We start from the raw sequence: 20,489 nt of genomic DNA, 5'->3' as shown, positions 1-20,489 counted from the left end.
ATATCCCCTATTTCAAACACCTTTACAAGTAAAAATATTTAAAACTTTATTTTTTAAAAACTTTCACATTTCGCTAATAAATCACACAGCCTGAACAGAGTATGCGTACCAGGATAGGGGTCAGGTTGTGCGCCATCTTGTGGGCACATACTTAGGGAGCGCCAAGCTATAAACAGCAAAAAACATACTTTGAAATCTGTATCAATTCCTTCAAACCGTTTTGAATCTTCAGGAAGTTGTGAACGAATGTCTTCAGATCCGATGAAAATGGCTTCTAGGTATGACCATGTTCTTTGCACTTCAAACCAGATGTTAATCACAGAATCAGCAGTGGAAAGTTTCTTTTGCCAGCCAGACACTTGTTCCAGAAAATATGCGATGTATTTTGATGTCATCAGATTTTGTAGTTGAACCTATTAAACAGAAAACAATATTACTGTACTATGTTACCTCCTCAAATAACAATTTATGATACGGTAGTAAAATAAAACCTTCACATTGAGATAAACTAAACTGTAAAACCAAATTATCTAGACAGTATATGCTTAAATGGGATGGTATTGAAAGTGCAAAATTGTATTACTTGGAAGATTCAATTGGAAATTTACTCAAATATCAATTTGAGTAAGATTTGGTATTATAACATGCCAATGGACATGACTGACTTGGATTTCTTGTCATAGTTGAAATATGCATATCTGAAAAAGTTTAAATCTTTTCTGATGAAATGTTACATAAATGTATTTATGTTATGGAATGTATTTATTATCTGGATATAATTAAAAAAAAATAATTTCAACACAACCAACCTGGTTTTCTTCAAGTGTTTCAATCAATTCTTCATCAGACTTGAGAAGTGATTTTCCAGTGCGAGTATGTTTTTCATAATCAAATTTCATTGCTCCCCATATCACATCCAACTCTTTCAGAATCTATAGAACAATAAATGAAGAATAGAAAGAAAAGATTTTTTGCTTCCCCAAACAAAAAAAACACAGTAAAAATATATAAATGTACACAAAATAAATATTGAAATTTTTGGTAAATGACTGGGTGGTAACAAAATGGTGGCCTAGGCAAGAGTAAATTCGTACATACCAACGGCTCACTTGCATATACATAATAAATAACAATAAATCAAAACTAAATTACCTTTTCCATTCCCATTTCTTTGACAGCTTTGTCAACAATACCTCTGACTTCATCTTCAAAGTTATGAAGGTTGAGTTGTAATAAATCAGCAAGTGTTGTATTTTCATTCATTGCGAATTTCACCTAGATGTACGGTATATAATGTATAACTACATGGGACAAAATAGTGTAATATTTACAAATTTAATCCTTTACGGGACAAAAGTCAACAATACGACAAATCGTACGGCAAACCTCGGCCTCTCGCCCAATTACAATTCATGCCGGGTATCAGAATAAATGATCAAATAAATTTTCGGATGCATCGATTCAATGATAGAGTGAGACGTAACTGATCAGAGGCTACAAGAACCACCCTACAAAAGTAAAGAGTCCAGCAATCCTCTCACTCATTTCCCTCCATGCGATTCAAACTGGCGAACTCGTGCATGGCCATTAAAGTTGCAATGGTTACTATGTTCCTAGTGCCTGGAATGATGATGGGCCAATCGCCAAGTCTGGAAGTTATGTTGGGGAAATAAACCAAAAGTTGCCAAAGTTACATACTTATTAAATATGCACATTTTACTGAACAAAATCCAAAGAAACCCTATTTAGTATTTTAATCAGAAAGATGATATAGGGCTAATTATGTACTTTACCTGTGTTGCTTGCATAAGCTGTTGCCAATGTCTGTCCCGAATAGCTGGATTCTGTAATTCACCAACAGATCTTAATGATGTCAGCATGTTCTTTACACCAGAGTCCAAACCACCAAAAGCATCCCATGCTCTCATCTAAAATGTGAAGTAATGAAAAATGATTAACTGATGATTATCAGGTTAATATCAGTAATAACAATTGCTTTTCACAGCATGTTGATACAAAATAATCTAAAAAATTAGGAAAGTTGAGGAGATGAATTCGTCCAAAGTTAACTTCTGAAGGCAACAATTTCTCAAAAAAGCAATGAATTAGGAGAAGTGTAAATTCAACAAATAAAAATAAATTGATGTTGAGTAGTTTTTAGCTCAAAAAATTTGTCATTATTGCGAAACCAGTTTAAATTTGCCAATATCTGCCAAGTTTAATTAAAAAATGATATTACTGTAATATACATCATTTTACATGCATTACAAATCATAAAGTATCATGAAATTTGGAATAACCAAAATCTTAATTACAGTAGATACAACTCATTGCATGTGCGAATTATAGTTGAATTCTGTTGAATATTCCTATTGCAATATGGTTGCCTTAAACCTATATGTTTAAATTTTGATACTTTTTAGCATCTCTAAACATCCTATTTCCAAATAGTGTCTACTCGTTATCCAGCTTTAAACAGTAAATCTTAAAAAGTACAAATAACTTCAACCATACAAACCTCTTTGTCAAGTGATCGAATATCTTTGGCAAACTTTCTGCAATCAATTTCCATTTGTTCAACATCAATTTGTTGCCATTTTGTTTTCTTCCAATCTTCAATGCTTGTGCTAACCAGAGTAATCATGTCCCACAATGCTTTCAGCAGAATAACCTTAAACAAAAACATAAAATGTATCATATTCAAATAAAGCAAATTTGAAAACAATCAATGTTCAAAATATACTCATTCCTAAAGAATGATGCTTGAAATTCTCACATTTCTGCTTATACAATACACATTTTTATGTACAAATTTCAAGGGCTGGCAATTAGGTGTACATTATCGTAGTATATTGTAGATTATCAAATGATTTAACTGAACATTAATGCGAAAACAAGAGGGGAATTCGTAGAGATGGTTTGACGAAAATCGAAATTTATAATGCAATAATAATCAAATCGTATAATGGATGATCTCGTCTTTTTAGCTATATATAAAGAGCCAAAACTGGTATGCATATTATATATCTTGTGGAAAAATACCTCTTTTCTACATTGTTTCATCTGTTTGAATTCTGGAGCATTGATTTCAAATATTGCTGCTGATTCATGTAACTTCTCCATGACATCTTCCATTTCCAAGATTTCGAGATGACATTTGTCCAATAGAGAATAAGGATTGGCTGCATTGTATCTGAATGGAGCATCTTTTCGGAAACGTTCACGGAATTCGTGTTGTTTCACCTATTTTAAAGCAAAATTCAGAGTAAATGATAACATTTTGATATACTCATTTCAACAATACATTGACTGGATAATTGTTCTACATTGTGCTTTATACTTTAGCTACGAAGATTGCAAAACTAATATTATTAATGATGCATACTGATGACTAGAAACGTTTTTCAAATACTGGTAAGACTGTTTATATTTTTCTGTACAGCATCATTTGTTTCATCGAGATTCATCGATTATGTCCTCGTTTACATCTGATATATGGTAGCAGAATAGTGGCTGTCTCAGGTATATTTTCCAATATATAATCTGGCTGATTGTGTGTAATTAGGTATATTTAGGGACATAGGGCCAACATCAACATTTTCGACCTTAAATGCTTGATTTGTCAATAACATACTTACATCAAATGAGCTGCATTTCCGTCTCAAGACAGCAACTTCGTCTGATTGCAATGGTGCTACGGCTTGTTTGACAGTAGCTGCAGTTTTCTTTGTGTTGTTCCATTTCTCTGGTAATTCCTACAAAATTGAACAAAACAGTTATAAAATCACCATTAAAGAAAATCATGATGATATCAACTCAACTTTTCCCTCAGCTGATTTATTTTTTCTTGAAATAAAAATAAATAAGACTTAATGTAATTGAATACTATGTACTCAAATCTACCTCAAGTTGTTTATGAGTTTCTTCTGGAAGTTCTTGATCATAAGTTTTCAAAAGTTCAATCGTTTGTTTCAACGGTTCAAACATCTCATCTGTTGTACTTTGTCGAGTTTTGACATCCTAGAATAAATTTTATTTAAAAAATCATATTTGAACATAACTTTGTGAGCAATTAAAAAAGAAAGAAAAAATTCGAAACTAAAAATCATGGAACAAAATTGCTATAAATTGGTGATAGTTTTTATGATGTGTTCATACTTTTTTTTAAACAAAGCTTGGTATAAGCATTCTATACATAAAAAGGTATCTAGTGTGTAAGCTTTTAAGGTCGACTGATTCATGCTCAAATTCAAGATTTTTGAACTGTGATGCAAACTTAAATGAGTATGCCAACACAAGCTTTTAGTTCAAAATTCAAACAAACCTTATTACTATTGCATCATGCAGAAATTAAATAAGCTGAAAAAATTTCAATGAGAATTAAGTATAACCATAAGATAAGAGAAAACTATAATGGTATTCTATATGATAAATGAGCTTGCAAGTTACTAACCTAATTGTCTGCATTGAATTCATGTTAGCAGAATTTTTAGCAATGCACGGAGCACAATTCGAGAAAAACTTAACTGAAATAAAGTTGATAAAACATTCACCAACCTTGAGTTGTTCAATAACAGAAACAAGAGCATCATAATCTCCTTCTTTAACTTCTTCCTGCATTCCAGAATCAACAACTTTGATGAAATTCTCAAGATCAGACAAACTGTCATCAAAAAGAATATTTTAATTCAAGTAAACTACAACATAATTGCAAAACTAACATCTTCACAAACAATGGCAATGACATTGGTACAAAATTGGGCGCTGCAGGAGTGTGTGTACCAATATGAACTTATAATAGAACTAAAATAAGGAAAATCGGAATAAAATTATGGCCTAATCCTAACCTAAGCTAAGAAGGTCATATTTGAAAGAAATAGTGAGAATTCCAAAATGTTAAATACCAGTTTCTTTCTTTTAGAAAATGTATTTAGGTTCCTATATAAGCTACTTAAGCATGACACGCTTGCTATAAATCTAATACATGAATTTGAAAATCCAAAATATAATTCTAGTAGTAAGCTGGGGTGCATGTTACCCATTTGCTGCGGTCGCCTAACCTCTGAAACAAAAACGGGTTCGCTGATTATCACGACATTCCAAGAACTGGTCAGCACAAACCCACTAAATTCTATAGCTGGATTCCGTTAACTTCTGACAACAACAAGCAAAAGATCAAATTTTGTTTTCTTGCTAATTAAATAATCATAGTATCTTAAAAATTTGCATGTTCCAATGACAATTCTCAAACAGACCGCGCATTTATGCCGTCATGAAAAATCATTGTAATAGTGATATGTTATCTTCAACTGTAAATAAGCTGCTCTACTACTCATTTACCCAATTCACATACCTGTTTGTGACATGATCAATGAGATGTTGCTTGAACATGAAACTCCATCTTTTAATGATGTTCAATAAAGCCTGCTTGAATGGTTTTGCATCAACTCTGAACCAAGAATCAAAAACAGCCACCGGGTTGACTTCTTCAACTTCGCAATAGATTTTCTCGTATTGGTCAACCTGAAATAATAAAAAATATAACAGATTGAGTATAAAACAAGCAGATAGGATGTGTAGATATCGGTTTTTCATACAATATATTTAATACCTTCTGCTCTAAATAAGGCTCTACTAAGGCAGCCACTAACATTCAAGTAGCTACTCTATTTTGTGAGGGACGTAATCTTTCCGGTTCAGCTTGCCTACTCAATTTATTACACTCTGGATGAGGAGGTCGGCATGGGATTTAAAATCAAGATTTTAACCTGCATTGCCATCATAGTCAAGTCTTGTGGGATATTTCTGGTTTAGCATCGCCCACCCAAGATTCTAACCTTCAATGGCATCATAGTTAAGACTTACTCTTTCATCGCTAAACTACCGGACGCAGTAATTTACAAAGTTATTACCTGTTCTTTAAACATGTCAAGTGTTGGGGGATTTTCAGGAACACCTTCTTCAGCATGAGCTTCAATTTCTTCAGTTGTCAACACATGGCCATATGTTAAAAATTGTTTCATGAACTCATTACGATCATCAACCCATAAGTATGCATAGTTGTCAAAACTAAAACAAAAGTGTTTATATACCTAATCCACGTAACTTTTGTATATGTGACAATTCAAAAGCAGTGACCTAAAGACGGCTTTGAAAAAATGATGAGATATAGGTATAGAAAAGTTTTTGGACCAACGGGAAATTAAAAAATCCTGGCATTGTATTCGACTTTCCGATATCCTGAATGTCGCATGATAACTTGAACTTGACATTTCTATGATGCGTATCAACACTTTTAGGTAAACATGTAACCAGTAAGTCAACATTCATTTATTGGAAAACTACCGTAAGTCATGGACCTTATATTTCACAAATATGCTTCCATATCTCTAGGCATCAAAATGTTTTGTTCATTTTCAACTTATAGAATCATTTATCAATGTTAAAGTAATAGTGCTTCTAATATCCTAAGATATTCAATTTACTCACAATCAAACGAATAATTGATTGAAAATTAAGGAAATCAAGGATTACCCATTTCGGTATTCACAAGCTTTATCCATCACCATCTGACATCTTTCCATCATCTCATTTCTCATGTCAGATAAATCAGCCATGTCATCCATGTCAGCCTAGTTTAAATTCAAAGATAAAGTTATGAATAGTTACTGAGGTCCATGAAGTCTCTTACTAATATTTGAAAAAAAATTCTTTTGAAGTCAGATGATGAGATGCAGTAAAGAGAATTGTTTTTCTTCTGTAATTGGTTTTTAGTAAAAAATCTATTAACATTTACGTTGCAAGCAACTGTACGCCTTCAACAGGGTGACTACATTTTTGAAGAGGTAAATGATGGAATTTATGGGTACTGTTTTTAGCGGTCACTTTGCACAATTTATCAAGAGATTTTTCATTTTTTAGAACTTCCTTGCGCTCTCTTCTTGTCCAGTTCATAGCAAAAATGAATATATGAATCCGAAATACCTGATAATGTTCCATTCCAGTTTGTTCCTTTGCAAGCCTTGGTACAAGTGATGACATGGTATAAACATCATTGAGCAAACCTTCAACAAGATCGTAAAATCCATCTTGTGCATTGTTGAAATCGAGTGATGGTCTAATATAATGAAAAAATACAGAATGATATAAATAAAGTATGCAGATCGTAAAAAGGTAATGCATTCAATATCAGTCAATGCTAATTCAACTATCCTCAATGAGATTACTGGACAAATTAGATTAATGGATTGTTTTGCTAAGATGTTATTGTTGTCGGCTCTGTTCATTTTTACTGTTGTGTTATTAGGTCAAAAACTGCCTTTTTCTTTAGCTAATTTACCAAATTTTCAGTCTTTGCAAGGAGTTATTACTTTAACAGCTTTTCAATATCTTTTCAAGCTCCCGAAAGACAATTTCAATATTTCAAATTATATAGGTTTTAAAAAAAAGTGCTGCCCTTTCATATGCAAGCGGAAACAGCCAACAAGGGCTGATACATATCTGGAAAAGAAAAATAACTTCATGTATATTTATTTGTGTTTCGCTTTCTCATTGTTTTAAGCATGATTGTTAGCCCTAAGCAATCTCACTTGAAAACCATATCTGGAGCATTCAATTCGAGATGAGCTTGGAAAACAGGAGTGAGATGCAATTTCATATTTGTTTGATGAAGGAAAAACTTGAGAGAACACTCGATGGCAACAAAGAAACCTTCCACAACCATGTCATCAATGTACAATACATATGCTTTCCATGTTTCAGAATCAGCAGATGCTTTGAACAGATTCATGTTGGTCTGGAACAAGAAAAACAGTTGCAATATAACTACAGTCAAAATTAATTGCTTGTGCGAAATTTGAATACTACAACTCAAATGGGCCTTATTGATTTTTTTTCTCTAAGTCAATTTCTTAAAAAAGAAATATCTGTTTTCAAAAACGAGGCTGGTAATGTGAATGAAGCATTGGAAAATGTCTTTTCGGGATTTTCAACATGGTTAAAGTTTTAAAAAAATCAAAAAGTTATTTCGAAAGCGTAGATTACAAATATAGCAATTTGTTAATGAAAAAAATCATCTGAAAGAAAATTAACTTGGATTAAAATTCTACTCACAGTAACTAATTCATGAATCTCTTCTCCACTCTTTTTGATGAAAGCATACCATTTGTTTAAACGATCAGTCCGGTCATCCAGATTCAACAAAGCATCCTAAAAAGTAATTAGATTGTTAATTATAATCTGTTCATTTGCTTTATTTTTCCAATCATTATTTTTTTACTTTTTCCTTCTTTCTGTCAAATATTGGTACAACCCATCCTTCCATTATTTTCTTGATTTTGTCAACATTGTCTTTTGCTTGTTGAACTCTTTTTTCCAAATCACTGACTTGATCTCTTGTCTCTTGAATATATTCCCAAATTCCTAAATTTACAAACAAGCATGTTTTGAAAATGTTTCATTTCTTTAAGCAGTTGCAGATATTAAAAACATAGTAACACATAGTAAAAATTTGTAACTCAATGTGATGGATGTGAACGAAATATCATAATTCCACCCGCAACCTGCTTCCATATCATCTCATTTAGCTTTGCGCTTTCGCTTTGCGCTTTCGCTTTGCGCTTTCGCTTTGCACACATCATTCTAAGATTTAGGAATTCATAAGCTATCGCTCCTCTGATAACCCCTACGTAGCTTTACAGCAGTGGTTCTCAACCTGTGAGCAACTCTGAAATATTACAACGATCCGGTTGGCTTGAGTTGAGTTTGAGTTGGCTAAAATGTGCCGGCAACATTTTTTCTTTGTTTTCCATAATGCATGTATTTGCTGAACAGCGTCTATAGCGCTACTAGTCTGTCCACTACTGTCGACCTAGAGCGAAATGAGGACAACAAACAAAGCTTTCGGTGAAAGTGATCGATGTATGTCGTGGAACCCTGGTAGTGCCTTGATACATCATACGGATGTTATTATTGCCATTTGCTGTATGTGTTTCCTGATACTCATAATCTTAGGTTTTAAGGCTAATTTATCAGTCATTTATTGACTAAATTTGTATGCATGTCGAAGCGAAAGTATACCTCCCCCGAGGTTTGCGATAATTAAGTGGCAGCGATAATTGAAGCCTTTCAGCTCTGACGGTAGACAACGCAAATTCTCACAAGATTTTGCATGCAACTAATACGATGTTACTGCATATAATTAATACATTAAAACATTGCACGAAGCTCAGAGCGCGTTTCTTATGCCATTGTTCGGTGGTACGCGGCCAAAGTAAAAAGCAGTAAAGTGGTACGCAGTCAGTTAGAGGTTGAAAAAATGACAGGATTGAATCCTGGGAGATAAATATGTGCGAAAGGATTGAGTCATGATGTGGATCAAGGAATCGCTGATAGGTTTAGGCCTACTCTACCAGTACATCCGTGCACTCTTGCTAACTAATTCTATACCCCACATGAATTGGTAATCGGATGAAAGTCTGTGGTTCGCCATATGATTAAGCTGGCTTATCAATTTTTCTGACAACGAGTAAGTATTAAAATCCTATTTTCAAAAAATTGCAATACACAGTCTTACCATCTTGTTTCCATGACAGATCTGTCTCAGCTTTGGCAATTTGTTTATCAATTCCTTCCAATTGTCCTTCAATCAAAGGATATTCAACATCAAGAATGGTTGTTTTAACCTGAAATTAAATATGTAGCAATGTAGCATAGCAATATTACCAGATGCTAAATGCCCAAATCAAACTGCGCAGAAGAACCAGTGATCATTGTAGTTGTAGAAGTTGCTGGTATAAATTAAACACAATAAAAAATTAAAAGTCAAAAAATAGTACAATGGGATGACATGGGAAAAATGTAACATAAGTTACTATGGTTTTGCTGCGTTGACATAATCCAGTCAGAATATAAATATATTGTTCGAAATGCATTGCCGGTACCTACAATTAACCATGATTACCACAATTCCCAAATTAATGAAAATGAATAAAATGTGAATTTTATATAATAACTAACCACTTATGAAAAATGAGAGTCAAAACTAAAGAAGATTCGTAAAACGTTAGGTATCAGTAACTCAACACTATAATTTATTACCTTGTTATACCACTGCTCAGTGAGATCCAAGTTTGCAACATATTGTCTGAAAGATTCTTTTTGTGCAAATATTTTTGATGCCACATCTGGAATTTCTTCAGAATCTCTCAGTTCAAGATATTTAACTTCACGAAGCACTGAAACAAGCTGAATAAAAACAGATTTGTTAAAATATTGTGACAACATTTAATTGACTTGACATTTTTTACTTTACTTTGAAGAGCGGTTCCAGAAAAACATAAGTTCCTTCAAACTTAACATTTTCTCACATTCTTTAATATTTTTTGACAGGTAGAGAAGAAAGAGTATCTTTATTCATCTTTTTTTTAGTCATAAAACATGCTGATTTGATCGGTCAATGACATAAAGAAAAAATACTAAGCTTCGACAAGGAAAATACGAATTATCTGAAATTTCAATAATTAATATAGCTGTACCTGTGGATCAAAATTGATTGTAATAAGTTTTGTCTCTTCATTTCTACTGATGAGAGGTTGGTTGAGATTGAACTCAGACTTTTGATCTACTTGTTTGGACCAGTCATCATATATGCTCTCTTCATATCTAACAAGAAAAGAGAAGCTCATTAGTCTGTGTTAAACAGAATCTTTTGGATTTTACACAGGAAAGAATAATGGGATAACAGGATTTACTTATTCATACCGGGGGAGAGGAAAGCGACAAGAAGGCTTAATCATATGGCAAACCACGGCCTCTTGCCCGGTTACCAGATTATTATGGGATTAGTTAGCCAATTATTTGTTTTCAAAAGCATAGACTTGAACTTGTGCAAAATAAACTATAAGTAACATCAATTTGTAACAGTAGTAATGAGCTTACTTCTTCAGCAGTTGCATCATTTGTGAATACTTCATTTCCATTTCTTTGCCTTCACCTGAATCCATGACTCTAAATAGGGAATTCAACATGAGTATAAAGCAATAGAATTGTTTAATACTATCTTAGAATAATTGAGTAGTTATTCACAATTCATTAGCAATTAGAAAAGTACATAATTTTGTATTGAGTGATTCTAGAAAAAAAAAAAAAAATTAAAATAGCAAGGTTTTGAAAACCCGCTATACATACGGATGCTGAACAAGTTTGAAATTATTGTAAGGAAGCTGAATTCTGAGTTTCAATTCTTGAGCCCATCTTATAGCACCGGCAACATGTGGCATATTTTTGTTGAGTGAGTAGTAACCTAAAACAGAGAATAAATTAATACCAGTTCCTTTCTCTTCCACAGAGTGACTCCAAAAAACAGAAAATATTCTAAGGAGAACATAACATTCATGCGAAGCGTTCAAAAGTTACCAAAACTTTGGGCACAATCATACACAAACAGAAGTTCAAGTGTTGAATCAATTTTCTTTATTCCGTAGAAGTAATGAAGCAGTTTATCAGCTGTGTTTTCTTTGTGTCAACTTTTTCAGAATATGCAGAATTTGATTTCATCTCAATCCACGCATTCAATACAGAATAAACTTGAAAATTTCAATTCAACAACATAAATCAGTTTATTTTGAATAAAAGTTTGGGCACAATTACCATATTTTTTATGATGCTCCATCTGTTTATCATAAATGATCTTGGCGTCATCTAGTTCCTTGTGAAACATTCCCAGAAGTATGGGATATTTGGACCACACGTCTTGCTTGATAAGTGGTCTGAAATCAACAAAAAAAAAAAAAATTGAAATTTTTTTTTACAAGATGGCAATTCTGAAATTGAAAATCTACATAAACATGTTTTATGAATATATGAAAGAATAGAATATGACAGGTGGTTAGAAATGCAGCCTTAGCATAAGAACATCTCGAATTTGATGGCTCCACTCAATGACAACTGATTCCAATGCATGCAGTATTTGTCGATCAATTAAGAGCTGGCAGTTCACAAACTCAATGTATAAAAGTTGAGTGGGTTTTTTAAATTTGTAAAATTTCGTTACTTGCAAATTATTTCCAAGTTATCAATGTCCAAGTTGACTCTTTCTGGCTTTAAGTGAATGTATAAAACATTTATTGAACAACTGATCAGTCTCATAGAGGCTAAAACACAATTACAGTCAACATATTTTTACCTTTGTAACAAAGATCCAAACATATGGAGAAGCTTAAAAGCTGTTTCAGTTCCAGGACAATCATCAAAAGCTTGATATACAATGGCACCAAGACGTCGATCCATGTCATCAATCCGCTTCTTGAAATTCTGTAGGTCTGTCTTGAACGTCTGGAAAAATAAATACCGGTAGTTCAAATTGTAATTTTGACTCTGTTTTTTATGAACAAATGCTAAAAGATGTATTTTCATCAAACAAAAGATGTTTCAAATCCTGAAACCTTATTCAATGATTTTTCTATCCTAGCTTGATGTGTTCAGATTTGTACTCTGCAAACAGAATACTGTAACAGATATTAATTTATCAATTTTTCTTTATCCATATTTTTCTGAACCCCAAGACCGAATCATAGTAGTCACCCTGAACAATCTATCAAAACAACCTTCTAATATTATAAAAATCCTATAATTTTTGGGTGACAAAAACATGGCCTTTATTTATACAGGTTCAAGAATAAAATTGATTAAAAAGGAAAACGATTTACATTGTCTGTAGGATCCAGTGGATCATATTTCATTTCAGAAATATTTTTGAACAATGCATTGAACTCTTCAAATATGTTGACAACTTGATCGCTGAATGCTTTTCCTTTGATTCCACCAAATTCAATCTTTTCCAGTTTCAACATGTCTTTCGCATCAGCTAACAAACTCTAAATAAGGGAAAGCTGCTGTCACAGGGTTGTTGATATCTGGTGAATTATCAAATCAAATCATGTCACATTTTTGCTCCATGACACAGAATTTTTTTACAAATCTCAACGGTCCAAAGCAGTGCTTCCCAAGGTTTTTTTCAAGCAAATCAAATTTAAAAAAAAAATAAATTTTGTAAAATCTTGCCAATTATCACCAGTTTTGGGTCACGATCCATAGGACGAGGAACACTGATCTATGTGATTGAGTCCTAATGCAATTATAGCTTCCTCAAAAAGAGAATATTGCCTTTCTTATGTATGGTTCTTCATAAACCAAATATGAAGGGTGCAAGTCGTGATGCAGCTAGTCTCATTTAATAAAGATATATCCACAAATGGTGGAAAGTTGTAAATTTCAGATATATTTCAATCCTAATCTACCACTATATATGAATCAAGAACATCAATCTAAAACAAACATTTTGTTAAAACTTGAGTGGATGGTCAAGAACAAAATACTTCCTATAAAAGTGCTAATACCTCAATGGCATGGACTCTGTCAATGAAAGTATCCATTCTTGCAAACACAAGACTGTTATCAAAATCCCAAAGAACTGTTTCATTTCCCGATTGCTCAAAATAAGTTGGAAGTTTGTCCTTATGTATTTGGTATGCAGACCTATAAATAAAGTCAAAATTACATACCAGAAACTAAATGAGATTTAAAAAAAAAATCTTTCAAGATTTACCTGAATGTTACCAACACCTTGACAGCATTCTTGATTTTATCCAGTGCTTCTTCAACTTCCGATTTGAACAATTCTTCTGGATTAAGATACACACGACACTGCAGAAAAAAATTCCATGTTACACTCAAATGCCAGGTGATTGATGCTTTGAAAATATTTATAGAAATTCCATGCTAGCAAATACTACCATTTATTTCTAACTCTAGATATACACCTGATGACATAAATTAGTAGTCATAATAAAAAAATGCCTGACTGCAATCACTTCTTTTTTGTATCAGGTTCTGTTTCGTGTCTTTAAGGGTTTTGTTGAGTACCTAATGTTACATAACCATCATTTTAAGATATAGCATGTTTTAAAACAACAAAATTTTCTACTAGAGTATAATAAACCTTGGCAATTTGGAATTTAGTATCTCGTTAGGACAATAATAGTTAGAGATGTATAGCCAAGATAGACAATGTAATTTGATTTGTTGACATGATGAGTTTACTGCCAGAAATTAAAAATTACTTTGCTAACCTGGTTAATCATGAGGTTACACACTTCTTGTAAAAGAACAATAAGTCTGGTTGGAGTGCAATAATGTTTGCTGTGAGCCCAGACTTTGCAAACAGTGTCAAACAATGGCTTAATATAGATGCTACTTTCTCCAAAATCTCTCTCTTCAAGATCCTCAAAAATCCACTTGAGTGGTTTCAAGTGTGCGTGAATATCTCTGGCTTCATTGAGACCTGTTATAAAATTATATAAAATACGACATTAAAGTTTGAATGAGCAATTCATGAGGTAAAACAAATATTGATCTTGTCAGTTTAATACTGTACTCACCTGCAACAACATCTCTAAACATTTCTCTGAAAGCAGGAGCATAACTGCTCTGAACTCGATCTAATACTTTTGCCATTGTTTTGACTTTGTGTGTGTTCAGCTGGTGAAAGAAAAAGTAGAATATTATGAAGACAATCGAAAGAAAATAATCGAAAAAAAATTCACGAGCCAAACTAAGTTCGATCAGTGTTCAAAATTTTCAAATTGTCCACGGCTAGCAACAAAAATGGTTTAGTTTGATAAACGTTTGATATCTCAGTAAATTTGGACATAAATTATGGTAGTAATTTCTTGTGTTCTGATGAGTTACACATATTCGAAGACAAAAATTTCCTCATATGTTTGATGAACTAAACATAAAATAGATAACCTAAATAAAATTATTAAGCATTACTATTATCATGAATACTCATATAATGAGTTGTTTATCGAGATAATTGTACAATTGATTTAGCAATTGATTGCTAAATTCACTGATGAAGCTGTAGAACTATTCAGTCTCTACGCAATATATCATATTCATACAATTTATTCAATACCTGATCATATATGCATTGCAGATTTTCGAATCTGTCTTTCCAGAAAGATATTTCTGTAGTTGGTAATGGATTTGTTCCTTGCAGAAGGAGTTCGGATGAGTCTCGCATAAGAACATCTCGAATTTGATGGCTCCACTCAATGACAACTGATTCCAATGCATGCAGTATTTGTCGATCAATCAAATCTTCCCTGTTTGATATCAATATAAATCATTACAATGACATGTTGTCAATAACAATTATGTTGCTATCAAAATGAATATGTCTTATATATTCTTCATGTTCATAATATCCATTCCAAATTGTTATAAAATGACTATGACACTTTTAGCTGGTGTTATTTAATAGATTTGTATCTCTAATAGATTTTCATAGACATTGTAACAGTCTGTATACTTCTCATGTTTGAACTACTTTTCCCAAATACCTTGTTATCAAGTATATATTTCCAATAGTTAGTTAACCTTTTTGCAGCACTAGATAACACAAAATCATAATAAAGTTGCACAGTGCGTAAAACTAAATATAAATACTTGTAGGAACTGAAGGTGCATAGAGGCTTAAATATTGATAGTTTCCAACAATAGAAAGAATTATAACAAACAATTCGGACATAATAAGAACTATACGCGACATAGATCAATTCCAATCTCTAAAGCAACCAAAAAAATATGTCGCAGTAACTATTTTTACAGTATCTAATATAACAGTGGTTAGATGAAAAATCATACTTGACATCTTCTTCAACAGGTGGTGCCTCTTGTTCCGGAATTTTTTCCGTGCCAGGAGGAAGAGGAAGAAGAGTTTTACCTTTCACCTGAATAGAAAAAATATATTGTTTCGTGTTAACGAATATTGCAAGTTTTTAATATTTGATAAAATTTCATAGTTTTAGTCAAGTTTCCTTCAATATTTCCCCCAAATTTAAAATTTTGAAGAGGTAATATTCAACTCATAACCTTCCAGATCTACAACTTACTTGTCCTGATACAACAAACACGCTGCTCTTCAATTTGTGAACATGTCGAAGTACATCACCTGAAACCACATGAGGCCATGTTTCATGATTTCTGTCATTGGACAACAATGGAACAATCACCTGAAAAACAAAGATGTTTATTGCAAATTGAAATTTGGCTAATCTTCATTTTTATTGTGTAAATCTGACAATTCATTTTTCCGATCTTTTTTCTCAGACCATGAAAAATCTTTACTCAGGCCAGAGGTCTAGACAAATTTTATATTGCCCCTGGAGAGTGGAGAGAGAGAAAAAAACTTTAGTCGGTAGAAGGTCATTCGGTTGCTATCAGTTGATGCCGTTACACAACTGCTTGCTATGTGTGTGTTCACGTATTCGAATCTTGAACAGTTATACTGATATATGTGCTCAGAAGTATTGCTGGACATGTCTGCCCGATCCAAATTTGTGTATCTGGGATTATTAACTAAATACCAGTTTTTCTCCATGCTATCAGTTTATGAGTATGAGTATACCCTCCCTTGCCGACTGCTGTACTTATGATCATATGGGACCCAAATATTGGGCTGCTAGTAGGCCTTGAGACAGGAGACTTGCATGGTTAGGGGTATTCCCCAGTATATTTTTTAAAACTGGTGGGGATTCCCCCACTAATATATTAGTTCATTGTTTGGGCAGTTGCAGACAATGTAGTTTGCAGATGCAGAGAAAACATTTCACAGCTTTTCGTTTTGTATATTATATTGAACGATAAAAAATTAAACTAATAGGCATGATAGGAAACTATTTGTTGTAATTTTTGCTAAAACAAACAGCAGCAGTTTAAATTGGGGAAAAACATTCCTTTTTCACAGAACTTTTCATTAATTATGATGTATGACTTTTAAATGCAATCAAAGTGAAGTGTAGATTTGAGAAGAGCATAAAAATGTAGAAAAATAAAGGCTTAATCGTTTGTCTTATCTGACAAGTTCAGCTCTGTGCGTTCACTGGATTATAATGCCTTGCAGCATTACAAGAAAACGTGCACAACAGATAGGATAGATCAGAATTACATATTTATCATGGGGAGATCAAAGTCGATAAGACGGCTCAATCATATGGACAATTTCGACCTATCGGGTTCAGTTAGTGTTAGACAGTTATTTGTTTCAGATGCATGGACCAGAATAGATGGAGAAAGTGTAACCGACCAACGGTTACGTGAATCCCCCGACACTGCAGGGGTCGGCAACCTTTTGTCGCTGGCGGGCCAAAAATAAAGGTTGCGAGTCATTGGCGAGCCGCACATATTTTTGGAAAGTGGAAAACCGAGCGAATGATACTTTTTATAATGAAAATCAAGCATTGATACATCTCACGAATAGAATATTGATTTGTTTCCTCGTTGCATTGCATCTCGAAAAATTCTATTTGAATATTTTCGGCGCCATTGAACCCTTTTCACTTAGCATCAACTCTGCGTTTTGTTGCCATATTTTTCATTTATAATTTAATTATAAGTTCACTCGAGTAATTGTGTATTATATACTTGTCGGGTTATAATATAATTTAGTTTACACGTGTCTTACAATAAATTCTGTTACGTAAAGAATATAATCGTCGAAACAGCTGTATTGTCACTATATATAATTCAGCGAAGCGTCGCGGACCGGATTACATTACCTCGCGGGCCGGATCCTGCCCGCGGGCCGTAGGTTGTACCCCTGCTCTACAGCTGCAATTGCAGCAAAATTGTAGACACTAATCGTTGTATTGTTAATTATATATATTACAGAAATAGACAGAGATCACGACCTATGAATTGAAATCACCGCACGCGATGGAATACGATATTGGAGAATACAACAGGCAGTCGCCGTTAATGTAGACATCTCTCAAATAAATTCAAAATCTAAAAATATTACATCGGCGATAGCAGAATGGTCTCGGTGTAATGAGAGATATAACAATTGAGCATGTCTTCAATATTCGGTGTTGTGTAATCTTTTGTTGTCAGAATCTGCATAGTCATTCCAATACATTTCGAAAGTTATAAAAAAATCCTACAAATTCCACATTAGGATAATGACCCGATTCCAAGAATCGACCACCTTATAGGCTTATAGTATGATATAAACATTCTTGCGGATTCTACTTTTATTTTTTCTTTCACTCTACCATGTGAAGTAGGGCAACTCCTTATAATAGCCACGGATCGTCAATATTTTTTATATACTTGGACGAAAGTACGTGTTTAAATGTTGACATTTTCACACATTTTTAAATATACTGAAGGTCCAAAAATACAATTTGTGCGAACTATGTGCTTCAAACTAAGCTCTGTTTAAAATGACATCATTATTTCACTAAATGAAGTTTTGAAGAATAAGGTTTCTAATCTTGAAGTATGAATTGTGAAAACTGCCATACCAAAGTCTTTTACCGATTAAATCGAGTGTATAAAACTGTACTAGTGCTAGCGGAGGGTAAAAGCGCATTAGTCGCGTCGTATCACAATTGTGTCGTTATGAAACATGTAAAATTAGATTTCGACAGAATTAAGCCGAGATATAATTCCAGTAAATTATGGTTGAAGTACAATTGGTTAAACTTTCATATATTTCGAGGAAGTCATTATAATTTTAAATATACACCTTTTTTGATCAAACAGGCTATGTTGCCATTATGGAATTGCACTTACTTACCGAAATAAATATAAACCGTTCAACTTTTGGCCGCAATCCACTTATATCATCCACTTGGAATTGAAGTATCGTGGGTGGGGGGTAGAAAAGAACAACGAGAGTCATTGAAAATAAATTCAAGTTGTTTATCTTCTGATAAATATCCTGACGCAAAATATATTTACGCTATACCACGTGAACAAAATGTCGAGTGTGGGCCATTGATCGAGTGTGCGATTTTGTCACCTAAGTGAGAATACGCTTTTCTGGTAATATCTCATTCTAAATGTTTGTACCAAGTTTGGTCGACACTATTCGTATACGTCCAGTTGGTATTCGTCAATATTTGGTTACATATTGAAACTCTACAATCTGTATTCCACGTTTTCAATTAATATTTACTGTCTCAGAACGACCTAATAAAATACCAAAGTCGGGAATTCATATTTCGGTTTCAATATATATTTGAACATACGACTGGGTAAACTTATCGCTATATGAATACACATAAAATTTAAAGGCGCTGTCACCTTATGTTGTCTGTAGATATTATAGCATACGGTTGCTAAGCGCCATCTATGAAAAATGCGGTTGACTTCATTTGGATTATTTCAAAGATGTCAGTAATTTAGCTGTTATTTTCAGGTTAATAGCATAAGAGCAAGTACGAGTTTTTTATATCACGACGTAGTTAATTACAGATTTAAACTCAACGATGGAGGCGACACATGAGTGCGTGATACATAGAACTGTATTGTAAATTTTCGTGTGTCAATCAACTTACAATTTTATGCCTTTTACATTCGTGCCATAAAAATTTAGATATTGATATTGCGGATACATTAAAAGCACAGAACTGCAAATACTGCAATAAAATGAAGACGTCCTTTGGGAAGTAAATCCATAAAATATATAAACAAAATTTGTAGCTTCCGACTTTACAAGTATCGTTACAGAACATACCTCATCCACGAGTGACGATAGTTGATCCAAGGGTGCATATGAAAGATCGCCATAAAGCAGTTGATTTTTGATGTTATCGGGTGTAATATTTTCTTTCGCTCGTTTGATGAAATATACAGCTTTCGTTTTGCTTGACGTTGGAAATTCGTACGATGGAGATAGCAAACCTGCGGATGAGGTACTCACAACTAAAACTCCAATATCACTTTTGTCAAAAAACTCTTGCATGAGTATTTTGTTGTCTTCGACAGATATGCATTTTAGCCATTTGTCGTTTTTCAGTTTCAAAGTTTGCAGGATATATTCACTCAGAAAATCGTACCGTTTGTCTTCACCTGCGTCGCCCATGACTACTACAATGCGGTAACAAATTCGCAGTAAAGATTGAACAAATTGCTACCTACAATATAATTTATAAATTAAATGATAAATAACTGAAAATATTTGAATAAATCATAGACAAAAAATTAACGATATATTCGAATCATACGGACCGAGGGGGTGATTTTACGTACTCACGCGACAATAAAGTAAATGGTGTTTTAGGCTCTAACCAAGTATCGGATTGAAATTTAGAAATGTTAACCCGTCATCGCAACCAGAGTTATGGTAATATAGTTATTTATATTTTTGTTGAAGCTGACCTTCTAGGGCAGTTTTCGGCAAGTGTGGGGTCGCGATCGTCGATATGACTATACGAAAAAATTGTAAAAGCGAGTTTAAAATTAGAGCTATATGATCAAAAAGCATTATTAATTCAGAGCGCAAATATTTTTCAGTATAAAATGATAAATAAGTATGACCCACTAACTAAAACCATGCTGATAATCAAAACTAAAACTACTCATGGCCACTACATTATTTATTACAGTTATTATTTCGCCAAATCCAAGTTAAATTCATA

The 20,489-nt window shown here is 33.2% G+C and overlaps 1 protein-coding gene across 1 annotated transcript in view; it reads right to left on the bottom strand.

Annotated features, from left to right (window-relative positions):
• LOC120326492 (dynein beta chain, ciliary-like) overlaps positions 1-20,018 on the bottom strand; it is a 54,565-nt gene extending 34,547 nt beyond the window's left edge. Inside the window, exons 1-32 of the mRNA XM_078111643.1 lie at positions 19,586-20,018; positions 15,957-16,076; positions 15,709-15,794; positions 14,978-15,167; positions 14,439-14,538; positions 14,130-14,341; positions 13,607-13,704; positions 13,398-13,536; positions 12,708-12,875; positions 12,185-12,333; positions 11,650-11,768; positions 11,188-11,302; positions 10,939-11,007; positions 10,536-10,662; positions 10,099-10,245; positions 9,575-9,683; positions 8,279-8,421; positions 8,113-8,208; positions 7,590-7,795; positions 6,985-7,117; positions 6,535-6,632; positions 5,913-6,069; positions 5,354-5,523; positions 4,558-4,663; positions 3,904-4,020; positions 3,639-3,755; positions 3,043-3,243; positions 2,519-2,671; positions 1,794-1,928; positions 1,153-1,275; positions 810-932; positions 189-413 (exon numbers count right to left, since the gene is read on the bottom strand). Coding sequence (XP_077967769.1) covers positions 189-413; positions 810-932; positions 1,153-1,275; positions 1,794-1,928; positions 2,519-2,671; positions 3,043-3,243; positions 3,639-3,755; positions 3,904-4,020; positions 4,558-4,663; positions 5,354-5,523; positions 5,913-6,069; positions 6,535-6,632; positions 6,985-7,117; positions 7,590-7,795; positions 8,113-8,208; positions 8,279-8,421; positions 9,575-9,683; positions 10,099-10,245; positions 10,536-10,662; positions 10,939-11,007; positions 11,188-11,302; positions 11,650-11,768; positions 12,185-12,333; positions 12,708-12,875; positions 13,398-13,536; positions 13,607-13,704; positions 14,130-14,341; positions 14,439-14,538; positions 14,978-15,167; positions 15,709-15,794; positions 15,957-16,076; positions 19,586-19,933 — 4,599 coding nt within the window. The 5' untranslated portion in view covers positions 19,934-20,018. The remainder of the gene's footprint in view (positions 1-188; positions 414-809; positions 933-1,152; positions 1,276-1,793; positions 1,929-2,518; positions 2,672-3,042; positions 3,244-3,638; positions 3,756-3,903; positions 4,021-4,557; positions 4,664-5,353; positions 5,524-5,912; positions 6,070-6,534; positions 6,633-6,984; positions 7,118-7,589; positions 7,796-8,112; positions 8,209-8,278; positions 8,422-9,574; positions 9,684-10,098; positions 10,246-10,535; positions 10,663-10,938; positions 11,008-11,187; positions 11,303-11,649; positions 11,769-12,184; positions 12,334-12,707; positions 12,876-13,397; positions 13,537-13,606; positions 13,705-14,129; positions 14,342-14,438; positions 14,539-14,977; positions 15,168-15,708; positions 15,795-15,956; positions 16,077-19,585) is intronic.
• Between the last annotated feature and the right edge of the window lie 471 nt (positions 20,019-20,489).

This window comes from Styela clava, chromosome 4 (genome assembly GCF_964204865.1).
Source record: "Styela clava chromosome 4, kaStyClav1.hap1.2, whole genome shotgun sequence".
In the NCBI taxonomy this organism is placed as follows: Eukaryota; Metazoa; Chordata; class Ascidiacea; order Stolidobranchia; family Styelidae; genus Styela; species Styela clava.
This window is presented reverse-complemented; position numbering and strand designations above follow the sequence as displayed.